This window comes from Mya arenaria, chromosome 13 (genome assembly GCF_026914265.1).
Source record: "Mya arenaria isolate MELC-2E11 chromosome 13, ASM2691426v1".
NCBI lineage: Eukaryota > Metazoa > Mollusca > Bivalvia > Myida > Myidae > Mya > Mya arenaria.
In genome coordinates, this window is record NC_069134.1 from 30,329,462 (window position 1) to 30,354,253 (window position 24,792).

Genomic DNA, 24,792 nt, shown 5'->3' on the forward strand with positions numbered 1-24,792 from the left:
CTAAGATTAAACGTAATCAACCCGGAATCTTTTTCATTACTTTACAATGTATATTTTATTAGATATCTATATTTTACTGATAATATATTTTATATTACAACAACGCTGAACTGATACGGATTGTTTTTCTTTGAATGCTATTTTTAAATGATAAAGTAATGATAACTGGAAGAAAATGTTAACATTACATCTATTATTTAAAACTGATGACCAATACAATAAACATAAATTAATGAAGATCTATATGTGCAGTAGCATAAGGATAAAGGCTTACGGTTATTATTTTCTGATTATCATTACTGAGTTGAAGTATTTCGAGAAAAACACCACTCAGGGGCGGACCCGGGCTTGGATGTTAGAGGGGGCGTATCATTTTGACATGCGCCCCTCCATCAGAACTAAAATATATATGGTTAAAAGTGGTGGCAAAATTTTCAAATTTCTTGTCGAAAATGGTACATTTTGGGCGTAATATATTTCCTTTTTCTTCTATATTGAAAGAAAAGTAATCTTGGACGATATTGGGGGAGGCGTCCGCCGGGTGCACCCCCACCTGGATCTGCAAGTGCCATTTGGTTATCCTTTCTCCAAAAAAGGCGGACGAACGGGTCAGGGCACACCGTTTTTGCTTTGGGTGACTTGCTAAGTATAACCTAGCAATGGAAATCTTTCCCCGTCATAAACGTCAAGAATTTGGTATAGCCTTTACATGGTCAAGCCTCTCGGAAAAGTTGTCGGGTTTGATCAGCACATACAGATCAACCCTAACAGGATCTTGCTCCTACCGTGTATAAGTTGTATTGTTCTGTTCTCAATGAGAGACTTTCTCAATGGTAAGATAGTAGTAGTAAAATTGTAGATGAACAAAATGGCTTCCGTAAGAAGCGAAGCACAGTTGATCATTCATCATCACTTAGTTCTGTAGTAGAGTCCAGGAGTAGAAAAGAACAATCAACTTTTGCAGCATTTATAGACTTAAGTAAGGCTTACGACTATGTTAATCGATCTTTATTATTTAGTAAACTGAAAACCCTATTAATGGGAAAATGTATCACGTAATACAGGCAGTTTATAAGAATGTGACTTGCTACGTCAAGGTTAATGGCATGCTGTCAGAATGGCTCAACATAAAACTAGGTTTAAGACCTAGTTCTTGATGAAATTGATTATTATTACCTTTCCACCTTTAAATATGTATAACTAACTACAATACGTAGCTTGTAAAATCCATTAGGGGAAAAAGCTTGAGAGACTGAAAGAATGTGTACGTGTGAATGGATGCATGTGTGTTTGTGTGCGTTTGTGTGCAGGCGTGCGTGTGTGTAGGAGGGGGGATTAGGGCTTATAAATAAATAAAAAACATAGAATAGTTATAATGCTATTAATGCTTTAATGTATGTGAATTGTTTTGTATTCTGTGTAAAAAATAAATGAGAAAAAAAAATATTTACTGTGATCTACTACAGTCTCATAAGGTAGAAATACCATGTTTTCTGCACCTTTATTTCAAATTGAACTCGGTATTTGATTGTTTTCGACATGTATCCATCAATTTATATATATCAAAACAGTTGTATTAATTCTGGTAAATATTTTTTGGAGTAGGAGTGCATCTTTAAGAAAGCTCTTCAGCGATGTACAAACATTTGTTTTAACACGTTTATTAGTAATCCTTTGACTTGTGGAAGGTTTTGTGTTTTTTTTTCTGTTTTTAAAAAAGAAAAAAAACGTTTTCTAATCATTGATGTCAATACTCACGAAATCAACTGTCAGCAGCAGCTTTTGGTATGAAATATTTATGTAATACGCAAAAACTGCAATGTGTGTATGCAAAAACTATTCTAAAGAAGGAAGTTCCTTAAACGATTTATTTTGTAATTAAACTTAATTAACAAGGCTAATATAGTTCATAATATGGGTCCGAAATATCAGGAGCTAACACGGGCATGCAGTGAGCAGGGCGTTACACCAAACAGTGATTCGAGATTGCAAGATAAGTAAGTGCCGCCCTTCTTGTCATTTAGATCGCAACACTTTCTTCTAATTCGGTGCAACGGATGATGAGGTACAAGGTGTCTGATGTTGGTGTCCAGTGGCTAGATGTACCAAAACTGGGCACTAGGCCAGTAACAGACAGGAAGCAGTCAAAAATACGCTTTCCTATGGTGGCCCAGTGGATATTTGTGGGAGGATTACATTGTATCTATGTGAAGAAAATGCCGCATACATCATCTGTGAAAAGCCGTAAGCACAATACTGCTTCGATAGTACATGCAGACATGCATATGGCTCAAAAGTACTTCTATCAACAACAATGAGAAAAAGAATTACAGCTGTAAATGTATAGCTACAGCTGTAGTTTTCGAGAGTCATTGATTTGTCGCATTTATAAATATTACGCGTTTTTATTTTATTAGTAGATGAAAAACACGCATTCACCGTTGTTTTTTTTAGAAAATTAACTTAAGATCTATGTTGTATTGTAAATATTGCGACTTGAATTTTTTCTAAAAATTACACGGAAAATGCCTCGTAACATAACCGATTTTCCAGTGACCGTTTTGTAAGGAGACGTTTTGACGAAGTCGATTAAATGACGAAGATAATAAACAAACTAGAAGTGGTGAAATCATGAGCAGATATTAACATTTTTACGTTTTTCTTTTGGAAAGAATCATTTTCATCATTAAAATATGTTTAAGTCTCGATTTAGCTCGATTTTCGACTAAAGAAAGCAGCATATTTTGGAATAAATTGACACCCTCCTAACTGAAAATAGGTCAGTATCACACTGACCTAGTCACAGTGACCAGATCAGTGTTCTGTGTTTATATTATGTTATACCAGTATGGCTTTGAAAAAAATAAATCACTCATAATTTGGTGATGTGATTAGTCTCGATAGACAGTTTTTTTTATTGTATTTGGAAAGGTGGAGCCTATATTGCTTATCTGATAAGATTATACAGTAAGATTAAAATAAGGCATAACCATATTTGAGAGATTTCAGGATTTATTGTTTTCTTTACTAACTTTTAATTAAATTATAACTAATAATTCCTCAACATGTATATATCCTGTAATAACTATTGAATAAAAGATTTACTTAAGTACTTCTGCTTATAGAATGTTGGTCATAGCCAATGTTAACTGTTGTAAATACATACTGGTTAGCGACCTATTATTTGCCCGTACCACTTTCGCCCACCCAATTAAAACCAGTCAAAACGATATATTTTACACAAATCAGTCTGGCGTTTCATTGCAGCAGCATTTTGACAGATATCAGCTGGGGTTTTTTGCGTTCAAATGTAAGTAGTATGTGGAATTCGACCCAAATAAACATTGTGTACACTTCTGACCTTGTAAGTTGCACGCGGGGATGACGTCATCACGCGCGCCCTGTAAGGATTTTTTAATTTTCATTATACCTTGCACTATCAGCAGACATTATTGATTTGTCATTTTAAAGTATAAAACCGGTGTTAAATTATACAAATACCATAAATTGCTGTATTTTACGTTCAATTTTCGAAAAAGCAAATGGTAAAACCTGAAAATGGTGAAAAAAATTCGTCTAAAGGAAGCAACTCAAATTTGAATTAATCATTACATTTTTGTAGGGACATGCGTTCTCCCTTTTCGGAAGTCTATAAATATAAAGCATACATAATGTAGGTCATGTTTTAAGAAGGAATCCCGGTAGCTTTTTTAATTTTCTGCAAAGAGGTGGCTTACAGAGTAGGTGTTGTATCATTTTAAACATACATAAACAGTATGTAATAGTTAACATATTATATTTATTGATCAATTGTAGTTTTAAACAGTCGCTAGACTTGTCAAATAAAATAAAAATGTTTGAAGATATAGTTTAGAGAGAAATTTTATGAAAAACATCATAAGAACAGCGAATTTATGGGGTGGGTGAATAACTGGTACAGTAGGGTGCTTATTTTAGCGAAATTATAGGGGTACTTTACACATGGGGATATTAGGAATCCTTAGATATATTTAAAAACATATTACACAGTTTTTGTCAGAAGAGCCAACCTGTCTGAGTGTAAAGTTTTATCGTAAAAGCTATCTTGTGTCAAAAGTAACATAGGAAAAACCTCCATTTCGGACCGAAAAGGGGTCGCTAACCATTATACTGTTGTAACTTGTATCTGGGAGTAGGATTGTAATTGGTCAAAGGTTGTATATAGTACCCAACAATTAATCAGTCTTGGCTTGACTCGTAGGATCTTCAAATTTTAGTTGACAATGTATTGAAATTTGCAAACATATTCATTTTTTCAGCTGAAGTGCAAAGATGCTGTATGTATTCCATGTTGACACGGGGACGATGATGACATTTGACATGAACCTTGCCATGGAGCGGTAAACTATAATGATCTTATTAAAACTACTTCATTTTGACAAATAGTCCTGATTGTTAAACTGAAAGTCAGTCTACCTGAATGTCAATTTGATACATTTAATCTTAATCTACCAATTTCATTCGCTATCTTTTTATATTATTTTTTTATCATACCAGGTAACTGACATGTTGTAGATATTTTATGATTGTGTAATACTGATAATAGTACACATTTGTGAATGTAATATTAAAAGTTAACATATCTGAGTTCAGTTAATATGAACTTTGATTAAATCAGTGCACTAAATAAAATGTAGTGACACCTTAAATACAATAAATCTGGACCACTTTGGAAATAGGCTCTTGCACTTGTGCAAAACTTAACGGGTTATCCTGTGCAATTGTCAGCATTTTTTTACTCAATTATAAATCATTATCATTAATATATGAAGCAATATATATTTTAGTAGTATGATTTGATTTATGCTAACTTTCTGTGATATAATCAATATGATTCTTATTATAATGCAGATGCAATCTGTGATATTGGTTGTATTGATGTAACATGTACTGTTGTAATATGAAATATTGCCATTGCTTGAATAAAACTACTGCTACTATCCAGCTGGTCATTTAAAGTGTAAGCCTGTAACATCAGAGAATTTTGTAAAGTCAAAATCATCAGAACATTATACCCATAAATTAAAACAAGACATTTCCCATTTTAATTCCTAATAATCTGCTGTAAAACATCATGATCTATTGCTGTTCAGGTACATAGTAAAGTGGTTTGAAATAAACACAAGCCTTCAAGCTCTGCACTGGTAAAATGTTAGACAGGTTTGTTCTTAATTTGAATTTTATATTTCCGGGCTTGTTGTGTTGTCTTTTGCCAAGTTATTTTGTAAGGTCTGAAAAACAGGTATAAATTTAATGATTGAATTAATCATAAAACAAATGCTTTGTCTTAATGTTTCACAGGGTCATAAGTCTTCAAAATGTCATCGCCCGTGGGTGTCGTATTGCCGAAGATAAACAGGTGTTGTTGATCAGTGGAGGAGAAAGTCTCGACCCAAGCGCTGTGGTCGGGAAGTACCATGCTGGCACGGTATATATATATAAACAGAATTCTCACTTACTAACATTTAGCATTCCCTGAACTCACACTTTTCCTTCTAGACTCTTTCATATTAAACAAAGGAGAGACTTACAATTTTTACAAAATTTGCCTTTGGGACTAAGCACAAACACTGTGATGAATATCTGCTTAATAATACAATAAGCTCGATTTTATTAAATTAATAAAACTACTTGCATGTATCATTTCGTGCATTTATTATAAGACATGTTTACATGAGAAATATTGCCTCACCTTTAATGCATTTTCATGCACTTTGCTGTTTTAAAAGCCCTTATTGTTTTTTGTCAAAGAAGCAATTTATACACACAATCTGTGAACAAATAGACTGGAGACCACTGCTATCATCTTGTTGTCTTTTGCATGTAACATCATATCAAATATCTGATTGTAGCAAAACTAATATGCTGAATTTCAGGACACCAACCCTATCTTCCTGTTCAGTAAAAGTACCATAGAGAGTGCCATCCCACCTTCCCCCAGTGTCAACTATGGCTCAGGTAAGCATCATAAAGTAAGCATAATAAAGAGCACAATGCGGCTTTTCCCCAGTGTCAACTATGGCTCAGGTAAGCACCATAGAGTGCCATCCCGCCTTCCCACAGTGTCAGCTATGGCTCAGGTAAGCATCATAGGGAGTGCCATCCTGCCTTCCCACAGTGTCAGCTATGGCTCAGGTAAGCATCATAGGGAGTGCCATCCCGCCTTCCCACAGTGTCAGCTATGGCTCAGGTAAGCATCATAGGGAGTGCCATCCCGCCTTCCCACAGTGTCAGCTATGGCTCAGGTAAGCATCATAGGGAGTGCCATCCCGCCTTCCCACAGTGTCAGCTATGGCTCAGGTAAGCATCATAGGGAGTGCCATCCCGCCTTCCCACAGTGTCAGCTTTGGCTCAGGTAAGCATCATAGGGAGTGCCATCCCGCCTTCCCACAGTGTCAGATATGGCTCAGGTAAGCATCATAGGGAGTGCCATCCCGCCTTCCCACAGTGTCAGCTATGGCTCAGGTAAGCATCATAAGGAGTGCCATCCCGCCTTCCCACAGTGTCAGCTATGGCTCAGGTAAGCATCATAAGGAGTGCCATCCCACCTTCCCACAGTGTCAGCTATGCTCAGGTAAGCATTATAGGGAGTGCCATCCCGCCTTCCCACAGTGTCAGCTATGGCTCAGGTAAGCACCATAGGGAGTGCCATTCTGCCTTCCCACAGTGTCAGCTATGGCTCAGGTAAGCACCATAGGGAGTGCTATCCTGCCTTCCCACAGTGTCAGCTATGGCTCAGGTAAGCACCATAGGGAGTGCCATCCTGCCTTCCCACAGTGTCAGCTATGGCTCAGGTAAGCACCATAGGGAGTGCTATCCTGCCTTCCCACAGTGTCAGCTATGGCTCAGGTAAGCATTATAGGGAGTGCCATCCCATCTTCCCACAGTGTTAGCTATGGCTCAGGTAAGCACCATAGAGTGCCTTCCCACCTTCCCACAGTGTCAGCTATGGCTCAGGTAAGCACCATAGAGTGCCATCCCGCCTTCCCAGAGTGTCAACTATGGCTCAGGTAAGCACCATAGGGAGTGCCATCCTGCCTTCCCACAGTGTCAGCTATGGCTCAGGTAAGCATCATAGGGAGTGCCATCCTGCCTTCCCACAGTGTCAGCTATGGCTCAGGTAAGCACCATAGAGTGCCACCCCGCCTTCCCAGAGTGTCAACTATGGCTCAGGTAAGCACCATAGAGTGCCATCCCGCCTTCCCACAGTGTCAACTATGGCTCAGGTAAGCATTATAGGGAGTGCCATCCCGCCTTCCCACAGTGTCAGCTATGGCTCAGGTAAGCACCATAGGGAGTGCCATCCTGCCTTCCCACAGTGTCAGCTATGGCTCCGGTAAGCACCATAGAGTGCCATCCCGCCTTCCCACAGTGTCAACTGTGGCTCCGGTAAGCACCATATAGTGCCATCACACCTTCCCACAGTGTCAACTATGGCTCAGGTAAGCACCATATAGTGCCATCACGCCTTCCCAAAGTGTCAACTATGGCTCAGGTAAGCACCATACAGTGCCATCCCGCCTTTCCACAGTGTCAACTATGGCTCAGGTAAGCATTATAGGGAGTGCCATCCTGTTCCTCCCCAGTGTCAGCTATGGCTCAGGTAAGCACCATAGAGAGTGCCGTCCTGCTTTCCCCCTAATGTCATCTATGGCTCAGGTAAGCACCATAGAGAGTGCCGTCCTGCTTTCCCCCTTATGTCATCTATGGCTCAGGTAAGCACCATAGAGAGTGCCATCCTGCTTTCCCCCTTATGTCATCTATGGCTCAGGTAAGCACCATAGAGAGTGCCATCCTGCTTTCCTCTTTATGTCATCTATGGCTAAGGTAAGCACCATAGAGAGTGCCATCCTGCTTTCCCCCTTATGTCATCTATGGCTCAGGTAAGCACCATAGAGAGTGTCATTCTGCTTTCCCCCTTATGTCATCTATGGCTCAGGTAAGCACCATAGAGAGTGCCATCCTGCTTTCCCCCTTATGTCATCTATGGCTCAGGTAAGCACCATAGAGGTGCCATCCTGCTTTCCCCCTTATGTCATCTATGGCTCAGGTAAGCACCATAGAGAGTGCCATCCTGCTTTCCCTCTTATGTCATCTATGGCTCAGGTAAGCACCATAGAGAGTGTCATTCTGCTTTCCACCAGAGTTGGCTATGCCTTAGGTAAGGTGGTTGTTGGCTCAGGTAAGCTGGCATTAAGAGCACCATAGAGAGTGTCATCCTGCTTTCCCCCAAAGTTGGCTATGCCTTAGATAAGGTGGTAGTTGGCTCAGGTAAGCTGGCATTAAGAGCACCATAGAGAGTGTCATCCTGCTTTCCACCAGAGTTGGTCATGCCTTAGATAAGGTGGTAGTTGGCTCAGGTAAGCTGGCATTAAGAGCACCATAGAGAGTGTCATCCTGCTTTCCACCAGATTTGGCTATGCCTTAGGTAAGGTGGTAGTTGGCTCAGGTAAGCTGGCATTAAGAGCACCATAGAGAATGTCATAAATCCTAAAAAAATTGCCAAAAAGTCTGTTTGAGTATGAGGGATTTATGCCCCAAATCGGTATAGAGGCTTAGACCACTTTTATAATTGTTTCCAATGTCATTTGTATTCATTTCAAGGTTCTTTCTACTATTTTGTATGCAAATGTCCTAGGATGAAAATACTCTTTACAATAGTGCAAAAGTCTGAAGCTAAACGCCCTCAATCCTGTTTTCTGGATCAATCCTGAACTTGAGAACCCCTGCTAATGAAGCTTGCTGATGCACATGTTTAAAAATAACAGATCCTCAGGGAACACAATGAGTATAGGATTCAGGATGCAAAACAAATTATGAATCTACTGGTGTATACAATTCCAAACATCTTGAAGCTCATAGCTACATGTATGATTTCATTTCAGACATTGACCTACAAGCCCAGGTGGAAGGGTCTCTCCTGATGCCACCAGCCTATGAGACAGTGGTGTCCCGGACACAGCTGGCACTGGTAATACTGTTTTATAACTTTTGATAATGCATTTATAACATGAATGGCATGATTATATTTGTTTAGAAAATCAGGGTCAATCATCAGTCTAAGATATGCATTGGATTTTAGTTAAATAGTGTCAAATAATATCATACATGTACTTGGCTGTAGTTGCATTTTTTGTCAAAATTAAATAGTAATATAGTATTTCAGTTGTTCTTCGTCTAGTAGTGTCGAATTACAATTATTCACATAGCCAGAGGTATCTATTTCAAACTTTCACATGCAAAAAATATAACCAACTTGAATTCCAAACCTTTTCATTTTTAGAAAGGAAAATATATGTTGGGTTTTCTGAGATGTGACCACATAGTGAAGTTTCAAGATGGTGCGAATACTTGATACACCAAAATCAAAGCCCAAATAAAAAGCTTTTTTTGTGTATTACAGCAATTTCAAGAAGTGGATGGGGAGGAGCTAGGAGCCTGTGAGAAACTCATCCATGACCAGCATCTACAACAGCAAGGCTGGGCAGCAGTTGTTGCTAACCTAGAAGATGTGACAGGGTAAAAATTCACTCTTTAACAAGCTCTTTCTGCATGAACCAACTCAATTTAAGACCCTTCTTATACTCTTTTCTCTTACCAGAAAACCCCACAAATTTGTTCTTTATCCCCTAGTAAATACAACAGCAAGGCATAGCCAGGTTTTCACTACAGTCAAACCTGGTTGAAGGGCAACCTGTTTTAAATAGCCACCTGCCCTTTCAGGCCACTCCAAATTCCCCCGCATGTTTGTACTATGATAATTATGTGCATTAAGTAGCCAACTGTTATCTCCTCAAAACGTGACTGTTGCCAATGTGAAAATCCATGAAAAAAATGCATGCAAACTTAAATGGTCTTGTATACTTGCAGTGAGCTTCGTCAGCGATGGGAAACATTCAATGAGTCTTTCCAGCAGTACCTAGAATGTCGGGAGTCATACAGAGATCTTATTGCTAGGTAATTATCTGATTCACACTAAATATGCTTTGATGTGATTTTCATGGATGAATGCAATTCTTTTATAACAATTACATCAAGTTTTTCTAAAATGGACTAATTATGTTGTTGAAACTTAATTTGTGCTGTATTTCTTTCCTTATATTATCAAAGATAGGTGATTCCTTTCTCTTATTTTTAACACCATTTTAGACTCCATAATCTCTGTGAACAGGGGTATGGCTATTGCCTTTATGTTTGGCCATTGTAGTTTTGTATATCCGGGGATTTCTCTGACACAAAACGCAGAAAACATAATTGTCAAGCAAAAGTGTCTCAGGACCTCCAGCTGAAAAATCTTAGGAGAACCTGACACTCGTGGCATGTTTTGGTCTCTCAATTCTACCAATCCTTCACAGTGTGTCCAAGTCACTGAATCTGCTGTCGAAGATCCCAGTACTATCGGCTCTGACAAACTCACAGGATGGAACAGATAACTCTAGCGGATCAGGGGGAGTAACAACATCTCTGTCCAGATCCACACTGTTTGACTGGATCAGCTCCCAGGTCAGTGTAATGAGTGTGGATTTTGGGTCAAAAGAAAACTGCTGAATTTTTTTTGGTAATCCTTCATGGTAATATGAATGCGGATATGGATTCTGTAGTGTATAGTTGTATTGAAATCCCATTTGTTGTACTTGTATATCATATCACGTATCAAGAAAGGGCAATTAACTCTGTACATGTACAGGTGATTTTGTTCCAAGGAGAAAGTTTCAACACAAGTATTGCACTGCTGAAAATCTCTCCTAGGTCTAAAAGAACTAGCTTTTGATTCAGGTTACCTGACCTGGCAAACGAAATAGGCACCGACCCTTCCATTTTTAGCTCGACTATTCGAAGAATAAGGAGAGCTATACTACTCACACTAGTGTCGGCGTTGGCGTCACTCCTTGGTTAAGGTTTTGCATGTAAGCACCTTTAAGTCATTATCTCAGTAAATACATCAGTTATTGCATTGAAACTTTGGATATGTATTCCCAACTATCTTACATACTAAATTAATGAAGTTAGATAACAATTATTTGAAATAATGCAAATAATAGGCCTTTATTATTTGACTTAGAAATTCTGGTTAAGGTTTTGCGTGCAAGCACACATATGTTAATATCTCAGCAACTACTTGAGGTATTGCATTGATACTTGATACAATGGTACTCAACCATCCAACCTACTAAATTAACCAAGTTAGATAACTCTAGTTTGAATTTAATGCAAATAATTGCCCTTTATTATTTGACTTAGAAATTCTGGTTAAGGTTTTGTGTGTAAGCACACATAGGTTAATATCTCAGCAACTACTTGAGGTATTGCATTGAGACTTCATACAATGGTAGTCACCATCCAACCTACTTAATTAACCAAGTTAGGTAACTCTAGTTTGCATTTAATGCAAAATAATTGCCCCATTATTATTCGACTTAGAAATTCTGGTTAAGGTTTTGCATGTAACCACATTTAAGTCAATATCTCAGCAAATATATCATGTATTGCATTGAAACATTAGATATGTATTCCCAGATAACACTTTTTTGAATATAATACAAATTATGGGCCTTTATTATTTGACTTAGACATTCTGGTTAAGGTTTTGCATGTAAGCACACATAGGTTAATATCTCAGCAATTACTTGATGGATTGCATTGAGACTTAATACAATGGTACTCAACCATCAAATCTACTTAAATAACCAAGTAAGATAACTCCAGTTTCATAAGATTAAAATAATGGTCCCTTTTTTATTCGACATAGAAATTCTGGTTAAGGTTTTGCTTGTAACCACTTTTAAGCCATTATACCTCAGCGAATACATCATGTATTGCATTGAAACTTTACACACAGGCTCCCATCTATTTAACCTTCTTATTTAATCAATGTAAGATAACTCTATCTTTTATAATATATAATATTTGCCCCTTTATTATGCGAAATTCTGGTTAAGGTTTTGCATGTTAAGCACACATAGGATAATATCTCAGCAACTACTTGATGTATTGCATTGAGACTTTATACAATGGTATTCAACCACCCAACCTACTTGAAAAGCCAAGTTAGATAACTGTATTTTGCAAATAATGGCCCTTTATTATTAGACTTAGAAATTCTCGTTAAAATTTTGCATGGAACCACATTTATGTTAATATCTCAGCATACCATGTATTGCATTGAAATCTAATCTAACAGTGATCCATGCATGTTTCACCAAAACATTTCAATCATTACTGTGACAGCTCTTGTTATAGTCTGTTGGTAATTTTTTAAATATTAATGAAAATAAAATACAAAAATAAAGTGTATGTTTTAATATGTAGTTTAAAATCTTTCAAGCGTTAATTTTATACAGAAGATTACTTAAACACCTTTTCCTTATGATGACAATAATGTTCTTATATCAAGCCTTATAAAAAGATAAAGTCTACCTTCTCTTGCTGTTTTTGAAAAGGATGGAACTCTAATAAAACCATTTTACTTTTTTGGCCTATTTACAAAAATGCTCCTACAATTCCTGATCACACGGTTGCCTGTATTTATTTTATATTTTGATTCAAATTTAAGGTTCTATATACTGGTAGCAAAGATTCTTTACTACAGAACATATTTGGATGATACATTGTCATTGTCACATTCTAAAATTTCAGGATGTAAATCACACCCTCCATGACATGGTGGAACAGTGCGGAAAAGCCACTGAACAGGTAGGAAGGAGGCTTCAGGCTAAACCTTTATTTTATTTTTTTTGTAACACAGATTTTTTTTGCACACAGTAGGAGGCAAATTAAAAAAAAAATCAACAATATGCAATATTTTGTAAGTTGGATTTTTTTCTCCTTAGTAACAAAAAATTGCTTTCTCAGAAGAACAAAATAAAAAAAAAATGTTTTTTAGTTTTTGTCGAAAAAAAAACACGGAATTAATGTTTGATACTTCTGCTTGGCCAAAATGGCTATGTGATCTCCAACACAATGCTAAAACTTTTTCATACATATTCATTGATAATTAAATCCCCCCGATTTATCTTCATGTATGGTAAGTATACATAGACTAAAAACTTTTTACATAATCCTGACTGTACAAATTGAAATATCCCTAAGAAAATGTTTATGATCTAAGAGTCAACAATTTACAAATTCTACAAGGCCCATATTTGCAAAGTTATAGATCAACTGATAAAATGCATTCACATGCTTTGTCATTCAATTGGCAGATTTCATAGATATGAGAATACAATTATGAATAAGTTCATAGAGTGGAAAATTGGATTTTTAACCAGGTTTTCAACGAAAACCGGGTTATTAGAATGAGGTTGTCATTGGGTGGGCTGGCGGGCTGGCGGGCGTCAAAGATTGGTTTCTGTTCAATAACTTTAGTTAGCATTGACAGATATTGATGAAACTTGGTGTGTAGGTAGCTTATGTGAAGAGCTAGCTTGGGATTGCTTTTGAGGGGGGTGGGGCTAAAGTCAAGGTCGCCTGTTACTAAAAATAGAAAAATGGTTTCTGCCCAATAACTTTAGTTAGGATTGATAGATATTGACGAAAGTTGGTGTGTAGGTAGCTTATGTGAAGAGCTAGCTTGGGATTGCTTTTGAGTGGGGAGGGGCTAAGGTCAAGGTCACTATTACTTAAAATAGAAAAATGGTCAAGGTCACTGTTACTTAAAATAGAAAAATGGTTTCTGCCCAATAACTTTAGTTAGCATTGACCGATATTGATGAAACTTGGTGTGTAGGTAGCTTATGTGAAGAGCCAGCTTGGGATTGCTTTTGAGGGGGGTGGGGCTACGGTCAAGGTCGCCTGTTACTAAAAATAGAAAAAATGGTTTCTGCCCAATAACTTTAGTTAGCATTGAAACTTGGTGTATAAGTTGCTTATGTGAAGAGCTAGCTTGGGATTGCTTTTGAGTGGGGAGGGGCTAAGGTCAAGGTCACTATTACTAAAAATAGAAAAATGGTTTCCGCCCAATAAATTTAGTTAGGATTGACAGATATTGATGAAACTTGGTGTGTATGTAGCATGTGAAGAGCTAGCTTGGGATTGCTTTTGAGTGGGGAGGGGCTACGGTCAATGTCACTGTTACTTGAAATAGAAAAATGTTTTTTGCCAAATTAATTTTGATAGCATTGATAGATATTGATTAAACTTGGTGTGTGGGTAGCTTATGTAAAGAGCTAGCTTGAGATTGCTTTTGAGGGGGGTGGAGCTAAGGTCAAGGTCACTGTTACTAAAAATATAAAAATGGTGTCCGCCCAATAACTTTAGTTAGCATTGATAGATATTGATAAAATTTGGTGTGTAGGTAGCTTATGTACAGAGCTAGCTTGTGATAGCTTTTGAGGGGGGTGGAGCTAAGGTCAAGGTCACTGTTACTAAAAATAGAAAAATGGTTTCTGCCCAATAACTTTAGTTAGGATTGATAGATATTGACGAAATTTTGTGTGTAGGTACTAGTAGCTTATGTGAAGAGCAAGCTTGGAATTTCTTTTGAGGGGGGTGGGGTCAAGGTCACTGTTACTAAAAATAGAAATATGGTTTCTGCCCAATAACTTTAGTTAGCATTGATAGATATTGATGAAACTTAGAGCGAAGGTAGCTTATGTGAAGAGCTAGTTTGGGAGGTGGGGTCACGGTCACTGTTCCTAAAAATAGAAAAATGTTTTTCTGCCCAACAACTTAGTTAGAATTGATGGATAGTGATGAATCTTAGTGTGAATATAGCTTATATGAAGCTGCAGATTGAACCTGCTCATACAACAAATTAATTGGCTATAATTTCTGATTGCCCATAACAAAAACCTGGTTTCGTCGCATTGCGGCGCTTCTAGTTTGTTATACAATGTTGGAAAATTTGCGTCCATACTGCATGAACAAAAAAAAAAAAAATGATTCAATTCTTAAATACCAGTATTTCAAAAAAAAAATTGTTCATGCAGTGTGGACGCAAATTTTCAATGAAGCGCATAACCTTAAATTGATATCTTTCTCTTATTGTTTTAATTGTTTTTAATAGTATTTCAGGTAAAATTAAGGAGATAATTTTGCAATCTGCATTAACATCTGTGAAGGGGATATTCAAACATTGTTTACCATGATGTCGCGCTTTTCCAATCAGAGTGAAGCAAAGAAATAAACATTGACAGCATAATGCTGAGTGGTTCATGCAAAATGAATGTCAGTTTTTCCATATAGAAAAGACTAGGACAATGTCAATTTAAACCCTTAAACTCTATATCCATGTTTCCTCTTCAGCTTGATGGTAAGGTGGCGGACTCACTGAAGGAACAGGTGGAGCATATGTTGGCAGAGGTGGAAAATGAGAGCATGAAGGCAGTAAAGGGCTTGGAAGATCGTCTTTATGGTCTAGACCAGATAATCTCTGGGGCTAGGAAGATCCTACAGGAACAGGCTGACCTTGCGAAGGTAAAGAGATAAGCCATCAAGGCGACACTGTATCATCTCACATGGATTTAGATGCATGTTTAATTTAAAATGAAGTATTGCCTTAAACCAATGATTAACATTAATTTTCAAACTGAACTGATGTATTTCAATACATGATACATGTAAACAGCTGCTTGTATACACAAATGCAAGTTAACTTTTGTCTTATTAGTGAAATATTTGAACAAAGGGCAGGGTGCTTCAGAAATTAAACAAGGTGCTAAATGTTAAAAGAGCACATTGTTTCTTGCTGTGAATAACTTAAATATAACTATATTGTTTACAAGTGTTTAATTGAAGTTATTTTAGCTTTCGGATGCCAAATGCATAAAGTTTGTATGTATTAACAATGGTATAATAAGCTTTAGACAAAACATAGGAAATATTTTAATATCTAAAGCATTTAATTCTGAGAAGGCAAAATGGTGCCCATGCTGGTCTCAATGCGGGCAGAGGGGTGCTACTAAATAAGGGCAGGGTACAGCACCCTCATATGACTCTTTAGATATAATCCTAAAAAGACAACTAAAAAGGGCCAAGAAGTACAAATGTATATGAGAAGTTGAAGGCCCATTAGCTGTTGTTTTGATGTAATCAATTGTAAAACTGTTCTTTAAAGATTGTGAAATGTATCAAAGAGGTAAGTTAAGATATAAATTCAATTTTATGAGTATAATGATAATAATGTAAATTAGAAAATAAAAATCAGAAATGAATATTTCACTGGCAACAGGGGTCATATCCTGGTCACCTATGTCAGCAGCCAGGGACAATATCTGTTGCACCACGGTAGAGAGATAGTCTTGAAAGTTTATATGTTATAATATACAAACAAAAGTTACAAGTGTGGAGGAATTTGTCAACATTTAACGAAAAGTTGTCAACATTTGAATGTTTATTGTTTTGTTTTGGAATGTTATGAACATACTTTAGAACAAGGCTATGTGTTACATGGCAGCTGGCTCATACTATGCAAACATGCATTTCCAAAGATGATATGTAAGGTATTCTCCAAAGCAGCTATCAACATAGGTTTAACAGTATCAACATTCCATCTTACTCTTGTACTGTTTCAGGGCTTTGTTCAGAACCAGAACCGTGTGAGTAACCTGCGTGATCGGTCAATCCTGCCTGACCTGTGCTCTAGCCATAGGAATCAGCTTATGGAAATGTCGAAAAACCACACACGCCTGCGGGAAATAAAAAAGAAATGCCGTATGGCGAAGGAAGAACTCTCTATCAACTTGCATACTAGATTGCGGTACGTTTTAGAATTTAAGAATGATGATACATAAAACTTTGTTTACTTATTGGGAAAATATTTTTATTTAGACATCTTAGCCAAAAAATGCCATTCCCCTGGTGAATATTTTTTTTCGAATCAACTGGCAGTGAGCTCAACAAATTATCAACAATGGCATCAATATATTATCAACAATGGCATCAATATAGTATCAACAATGGCATCAATATAGTATCAACAATGGCATCAATATAGTATCAACAATGGCATCAATATAGTATCAGCAATGGCATCAATATAGTATCAACAATGGCATCAATATAGTATCAACAATGGCATCAGTATAGTATCAACAATGGCATCAATATAGTATCAACAATGGCATCAGTATAGTATCAACAATGGCATCAATATAGTATCAACAATGGCATCAATATAGTATCAACAATGGCATCAATATAGTATCAACAATGGCATCAATATAGTATCAACAATGGCATCAATATAGTATCAACAATGGCATCAATATAGTATCAACAATGGCATCAATATAGTATCAACAATGGCATCAATATAGTATCAACAATGGCATCAATATAGTATCAACAATGGCATCAATATAGTATCAACAATGGCATCAATATAGTATCAACAATGGCATCAATATAGTATCAACAATGGCATCAGTATAGTATCAACAATGGCATCAATATAGTATCAACAATGGCATCAGTATAGTATCAACAATGGCATCAATATAGTATCAACAATGGCATCAGTATAGTATCAACAATGGCATCAATATAGTATCAACAATGGCATCAATATAGTATCAACAATGGCATCAATATAGTATCAACAATGGCATCAATATAGTATCAACAATGGCATCAATATAGTATCAACAATGGCATCAGTATAGTATCAACAATGGCATCAGTATAGTATCAACAATGGCATCAATATAGTATCAACAATGGCATCAGTATAGTATCAACAATGGCATCAATATAGTATCAACAATGGCATCAGTATAGTATCAACAATGGCATCAATATAGTATCAACAATGGCATCAATATAGTATCAACAATGGCATCAATATAGTATCAACAATGGCATCAATATAGTATCAACAATGGCATCAATATAGTATCAACAATGGCATCAATATAGTATCAACAATGGCATCAGTATAGTATCAACAATGGCATCAGTATAGTATCAACAATGGCATCAATATAGTATCAACAATGGCATCAATATAGTATCAACAATGGCATCAATATAGTATCAACAATGGCATCAGTATAGTATCAACAATGGCATCAATATAGTATCAACAATGGCATCAATATAGTATCAACAATGGCATCAATATAGTATCAACAATGGCATCAATATAGTATCAACAATGGCATCAATATAGTATCAACAATGGCATCAGTATAGTATCAACAATGGCATCAATATAGTATCAACAATGGCATCAATATAGTATCAACAATGGCATCAGTATAGTATCAACAATGGCATCAATATAGTATCAACAATGGCATCAATATAGTATCAACAATGGCATCAGTATAGTATCAACAATGGCATCAGTATAGTATCAACAATGGCATCAATATAGTATCAACAATGGCATCAATATAGTATCAACAATGGCATCAATATAGTATCAACAATGGCATCAATATAGTATCAACAATGGCATCAGTATAGTATCAACAATGGCATCAATATAGTATCAACAATGGCATCAATATAGTATCAACAATGGCATCAATATAGTATCAACAATGGCATCAGTATAGTATCAACAATGGCATCAATATAGTATCAACAATGGCATCAATATAGTATCAACAATGGCATCAGTATAGTATCAACAATGGCATCAATATAGTATCAACAATGGCATCAATATAGTATCAACAATGGCATCAGTATAGTATCAACAATGGCATCAATATAGTATCAACAATGGCATCAATATAGTATCAACAATGGCATCAATATAGTACCAACAATGGCATCAATATAGTATCAACAATGGCATCAGTATAGTATCAACAATGGCATCAGTATAGTATCAACAATGGCATCAATATAGTATCAACAATGGCATCAATATAGTACCAACAATGGCATCAATATAGTATCAACAATGGCATCAGTATAGTATCAACAATGGCATCAGTATAGTATCAACAATGGCATCAATATAGTATCAACAATGGCATCAGTATAGTATCAACAATGGCATCAGTATAGTATCAACAATGGCATCAATATAGTATCAACAATGGCATCAATATAGTATCAACAATGGCATCAATATAGTATCAACAATGGCATCAATATAGTATCAACAATGGCATCAGTATAGTATCAACAATGGCATCAATATAGTATCAACAATGGCATCAATATAGTACCAACAATGGCATCAATATAGTACCAACAATGGCATCAATATAGTATCAACAATGGCATCAGTATAGTATCAACAATGGCATCAGTATAGTATCAACAATGGCATCAATATAGTATCAACAATGGCATCAGTATAGTATCAACAATGGCATCAGTATAGTATCAACAATGGCATCAATATAGTATCAACAATGGCATCAATATAGTATCAACAATGGCATCAATATAGTATCAACAATGGCATCAATATAGTATCAACAATGGCATCAATATAGTATCAACAATGGCATCAGTATAGTATCAACAATGGCATCAATATAGTATCAACAATGGCATCAATATAGTATCAACAATGGCATCAGTATAGTATCAACAATGGCATCAATATAGTATCAACAATGGCATCAGTATAGTATCAACAATGGCATCAATATAGTATCAACAATGGCATCAATATAGTACCAACAATGGCATCAATATAGTATCAACAATGGCATCAATATAGTATCAACAATGGCATCAATATAGTACCAACAATGGCATCAATATAGTATCAACAATGGCATCAATATAGTATCAACAATGGCATCAGTATAGTATCAACAATGGCATCAGTATAGTATCAACAATGGCATCAATATAGTATCAACAATGGCATCAGTATAGTATCAACAATGGCATCAGTATAGTATCAACAATGGCATCAATATAGTATCAACAATGGCATCAATATAGTATCAACAATGGCATCAATATAGTATCAACAATGGCATCAATATAGTATCAACAATGGCATCAATATAGTATCAGCAATGGCATCAATATAGTATCAACAATGGCATCAGTATAGTATCAACAATGGCATCAATATAGTATCAACAATGGCATCAATATAGTATCAACAATGGCATCAGTATAGTATCAACAATGGCATCAATATAGTATCAAGAATGGCATCAATATAGTATCAACAATGGCATCAATATAGTATCAACAATGGCATCAGTATAGTATCAACAATGGCATCAATATAGTATCAACAATGGCATCAATATAGTATCAACAATGGCATCAGTATAGTATCAACAATGGCATCAATATAGTATCAACAATGGCATCAGTATAGTATCAACAATGGCATCAATATAGTATCAACAATGGCATCAATATAGTATCAGCAATGGCATCAATATAGTATCAACAATGGCATCAATATAGTATCAACAATGGCATCAATATAGTATCAACAATGGCATCAGTATAGTATCAACAATGGCATCAGTATAGTATCAACAATGGCATCAATATAGTATCAACAATGGCATCAGTATAGTACCAACAATGGCATCAATATAGTATCAACAATGGCATCAATATAGTATCAACAATGGCATCAATATAGTATCAACAATGGCATCAATATAGTATCAACAATGGCATCAGTATAGTATCAACAATGGCATCAATATAGTATCAACAATGGCATCAATATAGTATCAACAATGGCATCAATATAGTATCAACAATGGCATCAATATAGTATCAACAATGGCATCAGTATAGTATCAACAATGGCATCAATATAGTATCAACAATGGCATCAGTATAGTATCAACAATGGCATCAATATAGTATCAACAATGGCATCAGTATAGTATCAACAATGGCATCAGTATAGTATCAACAATGGCATCAATATAGTATCAACAATGGCATCAATATAGTATCAACAATGGCATCAGTATAGTATCAACAATGGCATCAATATAGTATCAACAATGGCATCAATATAGTATCAACAATGGCATCAATATAGTATCAACAATGGCATCAATATAGTATCAGCAATGGCATCAATATAGTATCAACAATGGCATCAGTATAGTATCAACAATGGCATCAATATAGTATCAACAATGGCATCAATATAGTATCAACAATGGCATCAGTATAGTATCAACAATGGCATCAATATAGTATCAAGAATGGCATCAATATAGTATCAACAATGGCATCAATATAGTATCAACAATGGCATCAGTATAGTATCAACAATGGCATCAATATAGTATCAACAATGGCATCAATATAGTATCAACAATGGCATCAGTATAGTATCAACAATGGCATCAGTATAGTATCAACAATGGCATCAGTATAGTATCAACAATGGCATCAATATAGTATCAACAATGGCATCAATATAGTATCAACAATGGCATCAATATAGTATCAACAATGGCATCAATATAGTATCAACAATGGCATCAATATAGTATCAACAATGGCATCAATATAGTATCAACAATGGCATCAATATAGTATCAACAATGGCATCAATATAGTATCAACAATGGCATCAGTATAGTATCAACAATGGCATCAATATAGTATCAACAATGGCATCAATATAGTATCAACAATGGCATCAATATAGTATCAACAATGGCATCAATATAGTATCAACAATGGCATCAGTATAGTATCAACAATGGCATCAATATAGTATCAACAATGGCATCAGTATAGTATCAACAATGGCATCAATATAGTATCAAGAATGGCATCAATATAGTATCAACAATGGCATCAATATAGTATCAACAATGGCATCAGTATAGTATCAACAATGGCATCAATATAGTATCAACAATGGCATCAATATAGTATCAACAATGGCATCAGTATAGTATCAACAATGGCATCAATATAGTATCAACAATGGCATCAATATAGTATCAACAATGGCATCAATATAGTATCAACAATGGCATCAATATAGTATCAACAATGGCATCAGTATAGTATCAACAATGGCATCAATATAGTATCAACAATGGCATCAATATAGTATCAACAATGGCATCAATATAGTATCAACAATGGCATCAATATAGTATCAACAATGGCATCAGTATAGTATCAACAATGGCATCAATATAGTATCAACAATGGCATCAGTATAGTATCAACAATGGCATCAATATAGTATCAACAATGGCATCAATATAGTATCAACAATGGCATCAGTATAGTATCAACAATGGCATCAATATAGTATCAACAATGGCATCAATATAGTATCAACAATGGCATCAGTATAGTATCAACAATGGCATCAATATAGTATCAACAATGGCATCAATATAGTATCAACAATGGCATCAATATAGTACCAACAATGGCATCAATATAGTACCAACAATGGCATCAATATAGTATCAACAATGGCATCAGTATAGTATCAACAATGGCATCAGTATAGTATCAACAATGGCATCAATATAGTATCAACAATGGCATCAGTATAGTATCAACAATGGCATCAATATAGTATCAACAATGGCATCAGTATAGTATCAACAATGGCATCAATATAGTATCAACAATGGCATCAATATAGTATCAACAATGGCATCAGTATAGTATCAACAATGGCATCAATATAGTATCAACAATGGCATCAATATAGTATCAACAATGGCATCAATATAGTATCAACAATGGCATCAGTATAGTATCAACAATGGCATCAATATAGTATCAACAATGGCATCAGTATAGTATCAACAATGGCATCAATATAGTATCAACAATGGCATCAATATAGTATCAACAATGGCATCAATATAGTATCAACAATGGCATCAATATAGTATCAACAATGGCATCAATATAGTATCAACAATGGCATCAGTATAGTATCAACAATGGCATCAATATAGTATCAACAATGGCATCAGTATAGTATCAACAATGGCATCAATATAGTATCAACAATGGCATCAATATAGTATCAACAATGGCATCAGTATAGTATCAACAATGGCATCAATATAGTATCAACAATGGCATCAATATAGTATCAACAATGGCATCAATATAGTATCAACAATGGCATCAATATAGTATCAACAATGGCATCAATATAGTACCAACAATGGCATCAATATAGTACCAACAATGGCATCAATATAGTATCAACAATGGCATCAGTATAGTATCAACAATGGCATCAATATAGTATCAACAATGGCATCAATATAGTATCAACAATGGCATCAGTATAGTATCAACAATGGCATCAATATAGTATCAAGAATGGCATCAATATAGTATCAACAATGGCATCAATATAGTATCAACAATGGCATCAGTATAGTATCAACAATGGCATCAATATAGTATCAACAATGGCATCAATATAGTATCAACAATGGCATCAGTATAGTATCAACAATGGCATCAATATAGTATCAACAATGGCATCAATATAGTATCAACAATGGCATCAATATAGTATCAACAATGGCATCAATATAGTATCAACAATGGCATCAGTATAGTATCAACAATGGCATCAATATAGTATCAACAATGGCATCAATATAGTATCAACAATGGCATCAATATAGTATCAACAATGGCATCAGTATAGTATCAACAATGGCATCAATATAGTATCAACAATGGCATCAGTATAGTATCAACAATGGCATCAATATAGTATCAACAATGGCATCAGTATAGTATCAACAATGGCATCAGTATAGTATCAACAATGGCATCAATATAGTATCAACAATGGCATCAATATAGTATCAACAATGGCATCAATATAGTATCAACAATGGCATCAATATAGTATCAACAATGGCATCAATATAGTATCAACAATGGCATCAATATAGTATCAACAATGGCATCAATATAGTATCAACAATGGCATCAATATAGTATCAACAATGGCATCAATATAGTATCAACAATGGCATCAGTATAGTATCAACAATGGCATCAATATAGTATCAACAATGGCATCAATATAGTATCAACAATGGCATCAGTATAGTATCAACAATGGCATCAATATAGTATCAACAATGGCATCAATATAGTATCAACAATGGCATCAATATAGTATCAACAATGGCATCAATATAGTATCAACAATGGCATCAATATAGTACCAACAATGGCATCAATATAGTATCAACAATGGCATCAATATAGTATCAACAATGGCATCAGTATAGTATCAACAATGGCATCAATATAGTATCAACAATGGCATCAATATAGTATCAACAATGGCATCAATATAGTATCAACAATGGCATCAGTATAGTATCAACAATGGCATCAATATAGTATCAACAATGGCATCAGTATAGTATCAACAATGGCATCAATATAGTATCAACAATGGCATCAATATAGTATCAACAATGGCATCAATATAGTATCAACAATGGCATCAGTATAGTATCAACAATGGCATCAATATAGTATCAACAATGGCATCAATATAGTATCAACAATGGCATCAATATAGTATCAACAATGGCATCAATATAGTATCAACAATGGCATCAGTATAGTATCAACAATGGCATCAATATAGTATCAACAATGGCATCAGTATAGTATCAACAATGGCATCAATATAGTATCAACAATGGCATCAATATAGTACCAACAATGGCATCAATATAGTATCAACAATGGCATCAGTATAGTATCAACAATGGCATCAGTATAGTATCAACAATGGCATCAATATAGTATCAACAATGGCATCAGTATAGTATCAACAATGGCATCAATATAGTATCAACAATGGCATCAATATAG

General features: G+C 35.5%; 1 protein-coding gene across 2 annotated transcripts in view; it reads left to right on the forward strand.

Annotated features, from left to right (window-relative positions):
• Nucleotides 1–2,603: 2,603 nt before the first annotated feature.
• Nucleotides 2,604–24,792, forward strand: part of LOC128214082 (RB1-inducible coiled-coil protein 1-like) — a 39,391-nt gene continuing 17,202 nt past the window's right edge. For both annotated transcript variants that reach the window (XM_052920333.1, XM_052920334.1), the window contains exons 1-11: nucleotides 2,604–2,779; nucleotides 4,299–4,379; nucleotides 5,341–5,467; nucleotides 5,916–5,997; nucleotides 8,925–9,010; nucleotides 9,443–9,558; nucleotides 9,910–9,996; nucleotides 10,395–10,542; nucleotides 12,676–12,732; nucleotides 15,283–15,453; nucleotides 16,551–16,735. In XM_052920333.1, the coding sequence (XP_052776293.1) occupies nucleotides 4,312–4,379; nucleotides 5,341–5,467; nucleotides 5,916–5,997; nucleotides 8,925–9,010; nucleotides 9,443–9,558; nucleotides 9,910–9,996; nucleotides 10,395–10,542; nucleotides 12,676–12,732; nucleotides 15,283–15,453; nucleotides 16,551–16,735 (1,127 nt within the window). In that variant the 5' untranslated portion in view covers nucleotides 2,604–2,779; nucleotides 4,299–4,311. The remainder of the gene's footprint in view (nucleotides 2,780–4,298; nucleotides 4,380–5,340; nucleotides 5,468–5,915; nucleotides 5,998–8,924; nucleotides 9,011–9,442; nucleotides 9,559–9,909; nucleotides 9,997–10,394; nucleotides 10,543–12,675; nucleotides 12,733–15,282; nucleotides 15,454–16,550; nucleotides 16,736–24,792) is intronic.